Source organism: Equus caballus, chromosome 29 (genome assembly GCF_041296265.1).
Source record: "Equus caballus isolate H_3958 breed thoroughbred chromosome 29, TB-T2T, whole genome shotgun sequence".
Lineage (NCBI taxonomy): Eukaryota > Metazoa > Chordata > Mammalia > Perissodactyla > Equidae > Equus > Equus caballus.
The window spans coordinates 44,647,016-44,663,898 of record NC_091712.1 but is presented as its reverse complement, the minus strand read 5'-3'; the positions used below and the strand labels follow the sequence as shown (position 1 = coordinate 44,663,898).

The window sequence follows — 16,883 nt, the reverse complement described above, 5'->3', positions numbered from 1 at the left end:
TGAACATTGGGGTGCATAGGACTTTTGGGATTGCTGACTTCAAGCTCTTTGGATAAATACCCAGTAGTGGGATGGCTGGATCGTATGGTAGTTCTATTTTTAGTTTTTTGAGGAATCTCCATACTGTTTTCCATAGTGGCTGCACCAGTTTGCATTCCCACCAGCAGTGTATGAGGGTTCCTTTTTCTCCGCAACCTCTCCAACATTTGTTACTATTAGTTTTAGATATTTTTGTCATTCTAACTGGTGTAAGGTGATATCTTAGTGTAGTTTTGATTTGCATTTCCCTGATGATCAGCTACATCATGCTTTTGCAAACTAAAAACCAATGAACAGCGACAGCCTGGCTCTTTAGAAGCTGCTATCCAGTCATTAGTACGTCACCCTCAGGAAGTGCCCAAGACATTGAGTCCACCCAGGAATGCCCCTTGCTGCTAAGTTATCAACACCTGGAGGGAAGGCTACAGGCTAAGGGTGAGACTCCTCCACACGACTCCACGGGCTCCTAAGGCTGCCCAAACCCTGTCCTGCTCGTCTGGGAACACCTGCCACCACTCACCATTCTGTAACGCTTTTGTGGGCTCTGATCACTGAGGTTTCAATGTCGATGGGGTGATAGCGCATCCCCCGCAGCTCCATGGCTTCGTCCAGGGCGCCTACCACGTACAGGGCGTCGTGGCGCTCTGCTCAGGGAATGGGAAAAGTGTGTGAGTTTCACCGTTATGCTGCTCAAGCTGCTTCAAGAAAAAAGCATTAAAACCACTCAGAGTGAGAAAGCGATGCAAAGAAAGGGGTCACAAGTCAGGGATATTTCCCTCCCACAGGGATGCTCCGTGCCTGAGATGCTCAAGGAAAACGCTGTGGCCCTAGAGTGCGGGCCACCATCTGTAACCTCCCTGAAGCCTCCAGGCCACGGAGAGACAGCATCTCAATCAGCTTCCATACTCATCAAAGACATTATCCCACCACCCTCAGCCCCTTCAGCACCGCCTGGGTCCTGGGGCTGCAGAGGCGCCTAAATCTCATGGAGCTCTCCCCAAGTCACATGGTGAGGACACAGCACTGCTAAAAGTAAACCCAGCTCCCTCTGATTCCATCGCATGAGGTCTCAACTGTCTTATTCCATGTCTGAGCAGGAAAAAAAAGCGTAGTTTCTGATAACGTGCATGAACAAAGCTTTCCTCAGCTCACACAGCCGCTAAACTTACTCCTATCAGTGTGTAAACCTTGGGATACTGACAAAATGCAGTCAGTCCATCTCTTCTTAAAAATAAGGAGACGTGTCCTTAATCTTTAGAGTAGCAAATATATCAGAGGAAATTTGAAAGAAGTGATCAACATACAAAGTACCAGAAAATAAATCTTTTCCAGTGCGAGTCAGACAAGATGCAGAAATTTACTTGCCGGCTTCTAGCGATTACCGCAGCAGGGACCCCCGGCCGCCCGGCCCTGGGATCCCGCAGAAGAGACCGCCCCACCTCCTGGGGGGTGCTGGATACCACCGACCTTATACCTCTAACTCAGTTCTTCACGGGAACCCCGGAGAGCACCTCCAAATAAAACAGCCCATGATTGTCCCAAATTGCAAATGTGACATCAAATTTTTTTGTACTTTTCCGTAAATTCAATGGCGGTTCAGCTCTGCGAGCACAGCTCCCGCCGGGCAGGTGTGTCGGGGAGCCTTCCTGAGGTCTCCCGGCTTTGTGTGGGGCAGGACCCCACCAGAAAGCTCCTCTCCCGTCCTCTGAAACGCTGCAGCCCGGCTTCTATTTTAGTGGAACCACGGAGCTGAGAAAGGACCCGGGACTCGGCAAAGACCTGAACAGCAAGCAGGCTTCGACATTCTGTCTCTGGGCATCCCCCGCCTGGCGCCAGCCCCGCAGAGGAGGGGGCAGCAGCATCCACCCTCGCTGCGCCCGCAGCACCGCCCCTTCCCGCGGGCCGCACGGGCCCGTTTCCGGCGGCGGGTCTGCGACCGCGGGCTCCTGATGGCGGGACACGAGGCCCGGCCCCGGGCGACTGTCCTGGCTCGGACGGTGTGAGCGCAGCTCAGCTGGGGACACACTCGCGTTCGACCTTGCTCCTTCGCACCTGGCTGTGTCCAGCTGGTGTGCGGCGAGCACGCAGACGTGCTCTCCTGGTCTGGGGTCCCGAACCCCAGATGGGCGCTGGATGTCCAGGGCCCCTGGCCTCCCCGCCGCCCGCCACGCTCACCTCCGTTGGCGTCTGTGAGCTCCGTCCTCCGCAGGAACCCCAGGTAGCCCGTGCGCGCCCAGACTGTCTGGGTGTCTCCAAAACTTAACCTCGAGTTGAAGTGATCTGACTGGAGGGATTCATCTCCGTAAATAGTGAAATATCCACTGGCGTTGTGGGCACTGTGAACCCAGATCTGTTAAGGAAGCAAAATACGACGGGGTAAGTTAGCTTGCGACTCTCTCCAGGGAAGAAGCTGCTTCCACCGTCCAGTAAATCCCAGTGCCGCTGAAAGCGCCCCTGCACGGTACAGACAAGATGCTGCTGATGCGCTCGGGTTTCGGGGGAGACCCAGATGCCCGAGTTCACGTGTTCGCCGAACAGCGAGCCTGCGGCGGGGCAAACACGGAGCCGCCCGACAAGAACCCGCTAGCGCATGTTAACGGCGGGTTTGAAAAACCAGCACGTCCAATTTCTACTAGTTTCCTTGCGCTTATTCAAACGTAATGATTGTTTCTAAAAAGCAATCTGGAAAAATGTTGAAAAGCTTTATGATTTAATTTTCCGTTTCACCTGGTTTGCATACTTTTAGAAATGTACTGCAATAAAACACCACAAAAGAAAACCACCTGTAAGACGGAAGGCGGCATGTATCGTCAAAAAACAGGAAACGGAAGTGTCGACGTGTGAAGGGGCAGTGTGTGTGGGAGTGTGGGAGTGTAAGAGTGAGTGTGCGGGAGTGTGTGTGTGGAAGAGTGTGTGTGAGTGTAGGAAAGTGTGGGACTGTTAGGGAGTGTGGGAGTGAGTGGGAGTGTGTGGGTGAGTGGCAGAGTATATGAGTATGTGTGTGGGTGCGTGCATGTGTGGGAGTGTGTGCCCAGGGGTGTGCATGAGAGTATGAGTGTGCGGGGGGTGTGTGTGAGAGAGTGCTTGTGTGCACGGGAGTGTGGGGAAATGTGAGTGTGCATGAGTGTGTGGGAGAGTGCGACTGCATGGGTGTGTGCACGGGAGTGTGGGTGTGCGTGAGAGTGTGCGTAGGTGTGTGCACGGGAGTGTGGGTGTGCATGGGTGTGCGTGAGAGTGTGTGGGGCCGGCGCAGAAGGACGTGCTAAGCACGCGGGCTGTGCGAAGCACGGGGAGACGCGAGGAGCGGGACGCCTCACAGCCCGCCTGCGTGCCCGCTGCGTGTCCACAGCCACAGCACCCGGAGGAGGCGGGGCTTCCCGAGCGCGGGGCGCGTGCGCAGAGGCCTGGGCGGAGCTGTGCCGGTCTAACGTCGCCTAAGGCGCATGCGCGCTCGGCGTCGGAGGCGTCCTGCGCACCCGGATGCAGCTGCCCGACAGGCCCTGCAGAGCCGCGCAGGCGTCCGAGGGCGCGGAAGAAGGCGCGCCCGGCAAGGCGGGGGCACCGCGTCTGCTCCCTCACACAGCCGCCTCGGCGAGACGCGGCCCACGGGAGGCCGGGGAGGGTCCCGACGCGCCGACCGCCCCAGGCGCGGGCTCTGCGGCCCAGCCTCGCGCCGCGAATGCGTTTGCGGGAGCGCCCAGGCAGGCCCGTCCACAGCTTCACCGCTTCCGCCTGACCGTCCCACGTGACCGAGGGCGCGGCGGCACGAGCGACAGCCCCGCGCGTCCCTCAGGAGGAGTGGCGCCGTCCTGACACAGCCGGCAGCGCGGGAGAGGGCGGGCGTCGGCCCGGGCGCCCGTCGCAGACAGCGCGCAAAGCCGCGGGCCACCGGACCTCGACGCAGGGCGGGCCGGGCTCTCCCAGCGCCTGTGCGCCGGCCCCGCGGCGGCCGCCAGTCCACCTCCGTGAAGCTCGCGCTCTCGGAAATTCTTGGACGAGAACCCATCGCACTTCCTTAGGGAAATTCTGCTCCGTAACCCTCAACTAACCCTCAACTCCCACACGCTCATTTAAGCAATGAAGCTGATCGCAAGCTACTTCCCGCTGGTCAGCTGCACTTCCTTCTTTACACAGAATGTGACTGCGGGTCGGCGACACGGGGTCCTGTCCACTGGTGCTGAAGACGGGGGAGCAGCAGGAAGGCAGACTGGGTCTCGGGGACCGTGTGTCCCAGAGGACGCCCCTACCCGCCTCACCCGCGTGGACACCCTGCACCCACCTCACCTGGGTGGAGGCCCGGCACTCACCTCACCCAGGTGTGAGTCTCCCAATGGTCCTTTTGTTTCTGGGTTGGCAATTATGATCCGAACCCCCGGAAGTATCTACGTGGGAAAAGAGAACATTCTTGTCGGTGGACAGACAGACAGACAGACAGACACTGCATCACAGTCACCCTTGATTTGGCCTTCATGCCACATGCCTGTTTTCCTTTCAGCAATCATTTAGAAAGTAATACAGCTTTAATCAAATTTATGGACTGTGGCATCATGTAATTACATCATAACAACCGCATTTCACTGTAATGATTACTACAATGACAGAGTCCATGTGAAAGTGATCTTAAAATTAAGAATTTGAACAAAGACGTGATAAATGATATAATTGAGCACAGCCTGATGCTTGCAAAATAGGAATTTTCAGTTATTTTGATGCACTTTTTCTCAGTTATACTTAATACTATGTCTCACATGGCATGTGAGCACGAAGGAAGGCTGATGCTGGCAGCAGGCACTAGATTAAGGACGTCAGGGATGAAGCTTTCAGAGATGAGTGTGACTCAGAAACAAGGCAGGCTTGGCGACAGGGTTTAGTGGAAAGCTGCTCTTGTGAGGCAAGAAGCAAGAGCCACGTATCACTGCTGGGGCAGTCTGCTGTGCTACGGCTGGAACGCTGGTAAACCCCTTTTATTATCGCGTCGATATTAAGCATCTTCTTAGTGGAAGTTCAGCTTAGAAATATTCTGAATTCCACTGAAACCACATAAGGGAGGAAGCAAGAGCTGCTTCTGGAAATTCAGAACACAGTCGTCTCGGTTCAGGTAATCTAACATTGTATGGTTGCGCTGTGGTAAAAATTCTCAGGACGCTGTCCTGTCCCTTACGTCTGAAGTGTGCCCTGCAGCTCTGCTCTCTGTCTGACTGATGGTCCTCCAGACTGAGTTCGGGTGAGGGGGTAGGTTCTGTTTCCTACCATTAGAAGCAACTTAGTACCAAGAGTTCTAATTGGCAGTGGTGTAGACACAGATGATAAAACGTCCAAAAGCAACATAAGATGCTTTCAGAATTATATCTAGTGGAGAAGAGATCTGACATTTGGGGCCAAAAAAGAAGTCTTCATTTACGTTTAAATACATTTCTTGCTTTTAATTCTATAAAAAAACACAACAACATGGGGCTGGCCCCATGGCCGAGTGGTTAAGTTTGCGTGCTCCACTGGAGGCAGCCCAGTGTTTCGTTGGTTCGAATCCTGGGCGCGGACATGGCACTGCTCATCAGACCACGCTGAGGCAGCGTCCCACATGCCACAACTAGAAGGACCCACAACGAAGAATACACAACTATGTACTGGGGGCTTTGGGGAGAAAAAGGAAAAAAATAAAATCTTTAAAAAAAAAACCCAAAAAACCCCACAACAACTGTGGCAGGAACGACTAGTTGTCCCCTGATAACCGTTCTTTGTCTATTTCCATAGTAAATGATACCCTGATGTTTAGCTAGGCCCATAGATATTCAGAACCAATATGATGCTCCCAACCTTCCTTTCAGCTAGGTGTGATCATGTGACTAAATTCTGGCCAATGGTATTTAAGTGTGAGTAAGGCAATTTACGAAACTTCCTTAAGGTCTACACCTTTTGTTTCCTTCTTTTTCAGTTTCTCTTCCTGCTGGCTGGAATTGGAAATGATGGCTGGGGCTGGAGCAGCCACTTTAGACCCTGAGGCACCCTTGGGAATGGAGGCCATGAAGAGCAGAACAAGACAGAAAGTGCCAGGGCCCCTGGTAGTTTCATGGTTTCTTTTACGTGAGAGACAGAAAAAAACTAACTCATATTTTGAGTTTCTGTACTCGTGGCCAAACCTAGTCCTGATACATTACATTCAAGAAAAGTTTTTGGAAAAAATATAAAATACATTTCTTAAAATTTCAAAGCCCATACAACGAGACTCACACTTGTATAGAAATGCATATTCTTCCTTTAATACTTACTTTTCCTGACTCCATCAGGGGCAGGCTATGAGGAGATCCTCTTTCTACTAAACGGACTCTACAAAGAGAAACATGAGATATTACTGAGTGTGTCTGTGCCCCTCTCCTCTCCTCCACATTCAGCACTTGGTCAGTGCTCCTCACGTAGGCAGGGAACATCAATGCTGAGGGTGGGGTAGTTTAGATAGTTTAGAAGTCAAAGAAAAAGCAGTCATAGCAGAGCACAGCTGTGCTCTGGTGGGCAGTGGTGGGAGCCTCTGCGCAGGCTGCAGGGAACGGAGGTGAGTCCACTCACCAAACCTGCAGAATCACTGGGAAAATGATTTTGCATTTAAAGTACCGAGGACTCCACTGAGCACTTGCAGAAAAAGAAAAGAACAGGGATCAACCTACATCCCTGAAAGAGCTGCCAACCCCTGGTGACAGCGATGCCTAGTCCCAGAGCACACGCAGCCCTGCCCCTCTGCTGGCCACGGGCAGGGCCCCGATTCACAGCAGCACAGAATCTGCTTTATAAACCAGGCGATCTGAGCCGAGTGAGGACAGGACTGGCCGATTCAGACAGCAAAACCTGCCTTCAAAAAAGAAACCCTTTTCAATTTAAAAAATATTTAATAGTAATTTAATCTTAAGAACTGCGGAGGACCTTGGCGTTGGTCACAACCAGAGCTAACTAAGTTCTTCCCTAGCTGCATTATTTTCAATATTTTATGGCCTCCTCCTGGTTTAACATTTCCACCATGTTACTATAAGACTATGATGCTGCTCATTTGTCTGAAAGGCAGTTTTAGCCAAAGAAAATGAAGTGAAGGAGAAAGCACTCTAATGCTTGAAGGCTACGGAACAGAACGGCCATCAGCAGGCAGTTGGGCTCTGGGAATGGGGTTGTGAGAGGCCTTTCCTCTGTCCCCCACGACCCAGTGCTGCTGAGGAGAGGAGGGGTGCTCCACAGGAAGAACTTCCAGGATGTGGACAGCAGTGCTAGCCTGAGGCAGACACAGGGAGGTGCCAACCAGGGCGCTGGGTGTGTGCGGGGGTCCTCAGGCATCTGACAAGGGCTCTCAGCAGTGAAAAGGACTCCCTGCCTCCCGAGGAGCCTTTGGTGGTGTCTCCTGCTGCACAGACAAAAGCAGCCTGCCACAGGCGAATCACGAAACAGCAGAAAGGGCAGGACTGACATCTTATCTTAAGGAGGAGAAAGTTGGGGGAAATCCTGGAGGGGGAGGGAGGGAGGGCACCCAAGTTGCTGCAGCAGTAACTTGAGGGAGAAGAACTTCCTGCAGCAACTGTGGATCAAATGATAACCACTAAAATCTCTGGTATGTGTCTTAAGGAAGGCCTTGATGCTGACAGCAGGAGATGAGGGTGATCAAGGAGAAACAACCCAGGTCTTAACACTTCTTCAACTGTTCCAGAATATGCCAAAAGGCTTAATGATGTTAACCTCAAATGTAAATTCCTGGCTGCATTACATCTTTTCGAATACCATGTCTACTAAGACGAGGGAAACAAAAGAAAAAATTAACAAATGGGACTATGTCAGACTAAAAAGCTTCTGCAAGGTGAAGGAAATCATGAACAAAATGAAAAGACAACCCACCAACTGGGAGAAAATATTTGTAAATCATTTATCTGACATGGGTTAATTTCCAAAATATATAAAGAACTCAAACAACTCAACAACAACAAAACAAACAACCCGGGAAAAAATGGGCAGAGGATATGAATAGACATTTTTCCAAAGAAGATATACAGATAGCCAATAGGCACATGAAAAGATGTTCAACATCGCTAATCAATCATCGCTAATGCAAATCAAAACTACACTGAGTCAGAATAGCTGTAATCATCAAGACAAAAAATAACAAATGTTGGAGAGGATGTGGAGAAAAGGGAACTCTCATACACTGCTGGTGGGAATGCAAGCTGGTGCAGCCACTATGGAAAACAGTATGGAGATTTATCAATAAATTAAAAATAGAAATATCATATGATCCAGCTGTCCCACTGCTGGGTATTTATCCAAACAACTTGAAATCAACAATCCAAAGAGATTTATACCCCTCTATGTTCATTGCAACACTATTCACAATAGTCAAGACATGGAACCAACCCAAGTGCCCATCAACTGATGAATGGATAAAGAAGATGTGGTATATATACCATGGAATACTACTCAGCCATAAAAAAAGACAAAATCGTCCTATTCACAACAACATGGATGGACCTTAAGGGTATTATGTTAAGAGAAATAAGCCAGACAAAGAAAGACAAACTCCACATGAATTCACTCATATGTAGAAGATAAACACATGGACAAAGAGAACAGATTAGTAGTTAGAGGGGAAGGGGGTTGGGAGGTGGGGAAAAGGGGTAAAGGGGCACATATATATGGTGATAAAAATTAGAATACTGGTGGTGCGCATGATGCAGTCTATACAGAAACTGATAAGTAATAATGTACACCTGAAATTGCACAATGTTATAAACCATTATGACCTCAATAAAACTTAAATAAGTAAATTCCTGGTTGCATTAATACAGAATTAAAAGAAAACTCTTAGGACCCAGGTAGCAGCATGCTAATTTAGGGTGGGTTACTCTTAACAACTGCCATTTGAACACAACTCCGAACCTGTGGAACTCTGTCCGTAACAGCAAACATTCAAGAAGCTGGGACAGTTAGAGAACGTGGTGTTCGCAGGAAATATCAATGCTGCTAATGATGCAATGATAGCCTGCCGGGTCTGGAGGCTGGGATCGTGATGCTGGACTGAATGAGGCTGATGTGAGCACTCAGGTACGGTAAGCCTGTGTCCAATGGCTGGCTGGCCAACTGGGGATTCTGGATACTGTCAATTTGCTACAGATGGAGAAAGCAATAAGGAAACGAGGCCAAACTGGTTGGGAAGATTACGAGGGGCAGGGGTGAGGAAGGAGCGAAAGAATGAAAGAGAAGGGGCCAGAGAGATCAGCTGGCTGAGCATGGGTCCCTGCTGCACGGCCTGGCCTCCACATAGAGGGGCTACTCTCTGGGGGCTGGGCAGCTGGCCAGTGGCCAGCTTGGGCATCCTGTAAAGGCCAGACCACCAGGCCAGGGAGCAAAACTCTTAGCCAAAAAAGGAGGGCTGTTTTGGACAAGCTTCCTCTCTGCGGGCGTCCACTCAGAGTCATCGCTGTTTGAGGAAGTCAGGAACCCCTGCCATGCTTTTTGGATGTGCCAGGCTGCTCTGTCCGAGGTATTAGGACTGGGGTGACTTCAGAGAGGGCACCCTGGTGTAACTGATGACACAAGGAAATCAGGGGCAAACGTCCCTGGGGTCCCGGGATGACTTGGGTCTTTCCTTCTCTTCCGCCCGCGGGCTTCTGCCTTGGCCTGCACCCGGCCGACAGGGGACGAGACAAGCCACTGTCTGCGACAGGGACTGTGGCTCCAGGCCACGCCACACTGCCCGGCGTCTGCCTCTGACCAGCAGCCTCCTCTGCCCTCCTGCCTTCAGAGTTTGTCTTGTCTCTTGTTCTTCCTTGATAACCCCTGGCCTCCGAGGAAGGCAGGCAGAATCTCAGCTGGAGATCTCATCTTATCTGAAATGTGGAAAACGAGGAGGCTCTACCGTTAAGAATTTCTTCTCGGTCTCCGGCCCTGCCATCGGGCGCCAGTGAGGGGACCCGGGGCAAGGGTGGAGGGCAAACCTAAAAAAAGGGGAAGAATGTCTTCTCTGGTCAGTATGAGAGCAAGAATGGGTGCTGGAGTCACTCACCACTCAGGGTGGGTCCTGAATGAAAAGGCTAAGATCCTGTTAGCAAATGCCACGTAAGACTGCTCTTCATTCACGTGAAAAGAAAAATACCAAAGAACAAAAAGAAAAAGAACACCCCCTAAAGACAAAGGCAAAGACGTCTCTCCCGAAAACACCGGGAGACACATTTGCAGCACACGGCGGCGGAAGGACTTGGAGAACCGGGTGGAAGCTCGGCCGAGCGAAGCCTGCGGGCGCACAGCCGCGAATGCGGAGCCGGGGAGGGCGGGAGGCCACACTGCACGTGGCGGGGCTGCAGCGGCAGAGAGGGGACGCCCAAGACCACTCGCCGCTTTTCCGGGGGTGGCGTGGCTCCGCCCCGCATTGACGCGGGACCTGGACCGGCAGGGGCTCCAGTGGAGCCGCGGAGGCCTGCTGAGTCGGGGTGACCACGGGAGGACTGCGCTCGGGCGGAGGCGCCGGGGCCACCAGCCCCCGCCCGGCGCCCCTAGAGCCCCCAGGAGGGCGCCCCGGGCAGCAGTCCGCCTCAAACGGCGCCCAGGCCCCAGGCCCTGGCTCCTCACCCAGCCAGCGCTCCGGCCGCGCCCGCGTCTGAGTCAGCACTCAGGCCTTGCCTGGATTGGCCCTCATCCCCGACGGGTTCAAGTACTTCACATCAAAATCCTGGACATCAAAAACGTGTTTCCCACCCAGGCTTTCACTGCACTTGACGTTTGGGCTTTCACTAGAAAAGGAGAGAGGGCGAGATGGCGAGTTGCGGTGGGGAGACTGGCAGGCAGGGTAAAGTCCTCACCTGTGCTGTCCTTGACCTGCTCTCACGCTGGCCCGAATTTCACCTTGAAAGGCTGCAGCCGTCAGAGCAACACGGCAGGTAGAGACGCGGCACCACAAGAGGTCTTCCTGCCAAGGGTTCCGTCCCCTCCCTACTTCATGTGGCCTCGCACGAGAGGGGGCCACCACCACCTCACTTCTCTCTGGGGCCCTCCCCCCTTGCCCACCCGACACCCGTCTGTCCCTGGCAACTCTCACCAAAGGAGACGAGGGCTCTCGCCTCCCCGGGGCTGGGCCTGCTTGCTGACGCTGCCCGCACGGCCCACTTTCACCGCTCCCAGAGTGTCCGTCACACCACCGGCTCTGGAGACAGGTAACAATCGGGGAATCACACGATCTGCCCCAGCAAGAGTGTTGGCATTTCCCACAGCTACTGCCAGAAGCTGGCAATGTCAGAATGATGGACAACAAACGCTATGGGTGCGTCCTGATGGAGATGGCCAAGAGGGCAAGGGGTGCCCATCCGCCACCCACTGGATGCCCAGCCCTGGCCACCCCTGGTGGTCGTTTGTGACCTGGAGGATGAGTGCTATCTGTGCCTTCGATTGAGACAACCACGCAGTTCCACCAGATGCTGGTGTGGCATTGCACCAGAGGAGGGGACAGGCCCCTAGTGACCGGCTTGTGCAAAACAGCTTCTGCGCAGCCCAGCAACCTAGATGCGCTGCTCAAAAGCCAGCGGAGACTGCTTTCTCTATTATGAGTGTTTATTATGGCGTAGTCGTGCACGTCCAGCGTGCCGGCAATGGGTGAGGGAGCTGGGGAGGGCTCCAGAGAATGTCCCCTGGTGAGCAGCTTCACTCGTCCCTGAGCAGCAGAGGCAGGACAGTGCACTCCAGGAGGGAGAGGACATTTATTCCTTCAGGGAAGATACTCATTTTGGTTTTTTCTCTCTCAACGTAAGACCTCAGTTCCCAGATAACTGCACAGATAACATCAGCCCAGTGACTACAAAGAGCCTGTATTGAAACTCTGAGCAGAAGCACTTGTTCAATAATTACAAAGCTAAACAGGTATACCACTTAAAGCTCTTCACTGCTGCTGCAGCTGAACACATTGTCTTTCTTCCTCTTTTTTTTTTTTTTTTTTGGCAAAGAGCAGCAAACACTTATTCAGTGCTAACTCTGAGCCAGCCACTGCTCTATGGATTTTCGTATTTATTAACTCTAGTAGGACAGACGGCTACGTGAGGTTCCAGTCCGAGGGGCTGGGCAGGCAGGGGAGAGGGAGAGGAGGCTGCTCCCCAGAGAAAGGTCAGCCCCCTCCTTCACGCTGCCACAGCCTCCTCAGATCCCACCCATCCTTTTAATCAATACAAGCATACTTCCAAGATATTGTGGGTTTGGTTCCAGACCACTGCAATAAAGCAAATATCTCAATAAAGCGAGTCACATGAACTTTTTGGGTTTCCAGTATGTGCGAAAGTTATGTTTACACTATACTGTAGTCTATTAAGTATACAATAGCATTATGTCTAAAAAAAAATTACATACATTAACTAAAAAATACTTTATTGTTAAATATGCTCACCATCAATCTGAGACTTCAGTGAGTCAGTCTTTTTGCTGGTGGACAGTCTTGTCTCGGTGCTGATGGTGCTGACTGATCAGGGTGGTGGTTGCTGAGGCTTGGGGTGGCTGTGGTAATTTTTTTTTTTTGAGTAAGATTAGTCCTGAGCTAACATCTGCTGCCAATCCTCCTCTTTTTGCTGAGGAAGACTGGCCCTGAGCTAACATCTGTGCCCATCCTTCTCTATTTTATATGTGGGACGCCTACCACAGCATGGCTTGCCAAGCAGTACCATGTCTGCACCTGAGATCCGAACCAACAAACCCCGGGCCACCAAAGCGGAATGTGTGCACATAACCGCTGCACCACCAGGCCGGCCCCGGTAATTTCTTAAAATAAGACAACAATGAAGTTTGCCGCATCCATTGACTCGTCCTTTCGTGAGCAGTGTCTCTGCAGCATGCGATGCTGTTTGAGAGCATTTTGAGAAGTTCCAGCAGAACTTCTTTCAAAACTGGAGTCAATGCCCTCAAACCCTCCAGTGCTCTGTCAACTAGGTTTACGTGATATTCCAAGTCCTTTGTTGTCATTTCAAGTCTTCACAGCATCTTCACCAGAGTAAATTCCATCTCGAGAAACCACTTTCATTGCTCATCCGTAAGAAGCAACTCCTCATCCGTTAAAGTTTTATCATGAGATTATAGCAATTTAGTCACATTTTCAGGCTCCACTTCTAATTCTAATTCTCTTACTGTTTCCACCACATCTACAGTTACTTCCTCCACTGAAGTCTTGAACCCTCAAAGTCATCCATGAGGGCTGGAATCAACTTCTCCCAAACTCCTGTTTATGTTGATATTTTGACCTCTTCCCACGAATTACAAATGTTCTTAATGGTATCTAAATGGTGAATTCTTTCAACAGAAGGTTTTCAATTTGCTTTGCCCAGATCCATCAGAGGAATCACTATGTATGGCAGCTGTAGCCTTAATGAAATGTATTTATTAAATAATCAGACTTGAAAGTCGAAATGACTCCTTCATCCATGGGCTGCAGAATGGATGTTGTGTTAGCAGGCATTAAACAACATTAATCTCGTCGTACATCTCCATCAGAGCTCTTGGATGACCAGGTGCATTGTCAACGAGCAGCAATATTTTGAAAGGAATCTTTTTTTCTGAGCAGTAAGTCTTAACAGAGAGCCTGGAATGTTCAGTAAGCCATGTTGTAAAGAGATGTGCTGTAACCTAGGCTTTGCTGTTCTATTTACAGAGCACAGGAAGAGTCACTTAGCATAATTCTTAAGGGCCCTGGGATTTTCAGAATAGTAAATGAGCATTGGCTTCAATTGAAAGTCACCAAATGCATTAGCCCCTGAAAAAGAGAATCAGCCTGTCCTTTGAAGCCTGACATTGACTTCTCCCCTCTAGCTATGAGAGTCCTAGATGGCATCTTCTTCCAATATAAGGCCGTTTCATCTACATTGAAAATCTGCTGTTTACTGTCACCACCTTCACTGATTCTCTCAGCTAGATCTTCTGGAGAACTTGCTGCAGCTTCTCCGTCAGCACTTGCTGCTTCACCTGCACTTTTATGTTATGGAGACGGCTTCTTTCCTTAAACCTCATGAACCAGCTTCTGCTAGCTTCAGACTTTTCTTCTGCAGCTTCCTCACCTCCCTCAGCCTTCACAGAATTGAAGAGAGTTAGGGCCTTGCTCTGGATTAGGCTGTGGCTTAAGGGAATGTTTGATCTTCTATCCAAACCACTAAAACTTTCTCCATATCAGCAATAAGCTGCTTCACTTCCTTATCATTAGTGTGTTCACTGGAGTAGGACTTTTAATTTCCTTCCAGAACTTTTCCTTTGCATTCACAACTTGGCTAATTGTTTGGCACAAGAGGCCTAGCTTTTGGCCTATGTTGTCTTTTGACATGCTGTCTTCATCATACTTAATCATTTCTAACTTTTGACTTAAACTGAGAGACATGTGACTCTTCCCTTCACTCGAACACTTAGAGGTGATTGTAGGGTTATTCAGTGGCCTAGTTTCAATATTGTTGTGTGCTGGAATAGGGAGGTCTAAGGAGAGAGAGAGAGCTGGGGGAATGGCTGGTCGGTGGAGCAGTCAAGAACACACAACATTTATCGATTAAGTTCTCCATCTTATATGGGTGCGGTTTGTGGTACCCCAAAACAATAACAATAGTGACATCAAAGATGAGTGATAACAGATCACCACAACAAATATAATAATAAGGAAACACTCTGAAATATTGTGAGAATTACTAAAATGTGATACAGAGACACGAAGTTAGCAAATGCTGTTGGAAAATGGCGCCAATAGACTTGCTTGATGCAGAGTTGCCACGAACCTTCAATCTGTAAAAAACATAGTATCTGCAAAGCACAATAAAGCGAAGCACAGTAAAACCAGGTATGCCTCTAGACTTTATTTTGAGAACAGTTTTAGATTCACAGAAAATCTGAGCAGACAGTGTAGACTTCTTATCTCCCTGGTAATAACCACTATCTTATTGCACACAAACACCTTCTGTTAGTATGATATGCTTGTTACAGTCAATGAGCCAAAACAGATGTTATTGTTAATTCCAGTCCAAATGTCAGGCGTATTTCTGAAGCTTTCTGATGACCTTCTTCTGCATCTCGCATGACATTCAGTGGTCAGGTCTCCTCAGCTCCTCTGGGCTGTGGCAGTTTCTCACTTGTTCTGTTTGTGATGACCTTGACAGTTTTGAGGGGATCTGGCGAGGTGTTTTGTAGGATGCCCCTCAGCTGGGATTTATCTGATGTTTTCTGATGGCTAGACTGGGATTATGGGTTTGGGAGGAAGACCACAAGGTGAAGCCCCTCTTGTCACATCTTGTCGAGGCTCTATGCTCTCCACTTGACTCATCACTGTCCATGCTGACCTTGATCTCCTGGGGAGGCCCTTTGTCTGTCAGGTATCTCACTTAGTGTCACTCCCCAACCCCTTCCCACACTGTCCTCTTGGGAAGGATGTCACTGTGCACATCCACATGGGCCTCCTGGAGGGTCAAGTGTCCTGCCACTGGGTGGCCAAGCTCATGTCCCAGGCACATGGACTTGTGGCAAGGATATGCTGGCTTGTGGCAATGCGGGCTGGCATATCCTCCCAGGTGGACTGAATACAAACAGAGTGGACCAACCTGTGGGGAATTTTGGACAGACCAAGTACAGAGAAGAGCCAGGGTGATAAAAAGTTCCTGAGGCTCTCCTGGATTTTGCTTCTAGTCCCTCCTGACAGTAGGCTCATTTCTACCTTCAGATTCCGTCAGATACCTCTCTCCCCTTCTACATCAATTGTGTCTGCCAAAATAGTTCTAACTGGTTTCTGTTACTTCCCACCATAAGGTCTTAACCAACGTAGACCTCTTTTCTCTTTTTGAGTGAGAACAGAAAGACATGAAAAATAATTTCTAGATGTGATACATTTATAAACATTGTTCTTTTAACTAAATTTCTATTCAAAAGTAGGGGCCGGCTCAGTGGCCGAGTGGTTAAGTTCACGCGCTCTGCTGCGGTGGCCCAGGGTTCGGATCCTGGGCGCAGACATGGCACCGCTCGTCAGGCCACATTGAGGTGGCATCCCACATCCCACAACTAGAAGGACCTGCAACTAAGATATACAACTATGTACCGGGGGGGTGGGGGGGAGGGGGGGTGGAGGGGGTTAGGGAAATAAAGCAGGGAAAAAAAAAAAAAAAAGATTGGCAACAGTTGTTAGCCCAGGTGCCAATCCTTAAAAAAAAAAAGTAATTCTGAAAGGGGCCAGAGTGGTGGCACAGCGGTTAAGTTCACATGTTCCGTTTCGGCAGCCTGGGGTTCGCCAGTTTGGATCCCGGGTGCGGACAGGGCACCGCTTGGCAAGCCATGCTGTGGTAGGCATCCCACATATAAAGTAGAGGAAGATGGGCACAGATGTTAGCTCAGGGCCAGTTTTCCTCAGCAAAAAGAGGAGGATTGGCAGCAGATGTTAGCTCAGGGCTAATCTTCCTCAAAAACAAAAACAAAAACAAAAAAAAACCACCACAACAAAAAAACAAGAAAAATAATTTTGAAATTATAGAAAACTTACAAAAATGAAAATAGTACAAAGAACACTTGTAATATCCCTGACCCAGATTCGCTTGTTGTTAATATCTCACTCCATCTGCTTTGCCATTTGTGCTCTCTCTGTCTCACACACAATTTTTTCTGAACCATTTGAGGATGAGCTGAATCCATCATGACCCTCTACATGCAAGGATTTCAGTGGGCATTTCCTAAGAGGAGGGATGTTCTCTTACGTAACCACAGAGCAGTTATCAACTTTAGGAACTTAACATTGATAGACACTTTAATCTACATCCATATTTCCATTGTGTCCACTAGCCAATAACGGCCTTTACAGCACCCTCCTCAAGTACAGAAGCCAGCTGAGCATCAGGTTTGCA

The 16,883-nt window shown here is 50.0% G+C and overlaps 1 protein-coding gene across 18 annotated transcripts in view; it reads right to left on the bottom strand.

Moving 5' to 3' along the window:
* DIP2C (disco interacting protein 2 homolog C) overlaps positions 1-16,883 on the bottom strand; it is a 469,662-nt gene that overhangs the window by 6,860 nt on the left and 445,919 nt on the right. For all 18 annotated transcript variants that reach the window (XM_023631967.2, XM_023631969.2, XM_023631970.2 and 15 more), the window contains 4 exons: positions 6,306-6,363; positions 4,347-4,421; positions 2,215-2,389; positions 560-683 (listed from right to left, as the gene is read on the bottom strand). In XM_023631967.2, the coding sequence (XP_023487735.1) occupies positions 560-683; positions 2,215-2,389; positions 4,347-4,421; positions 6,306-6,363 (432 nt within the window). The remainder of the gene's footprint in view (positions 1-559; positions 684-2,214; positions 2,390-4,346; positions 4,422-6,305; positions 6,364-16,883) is intronic.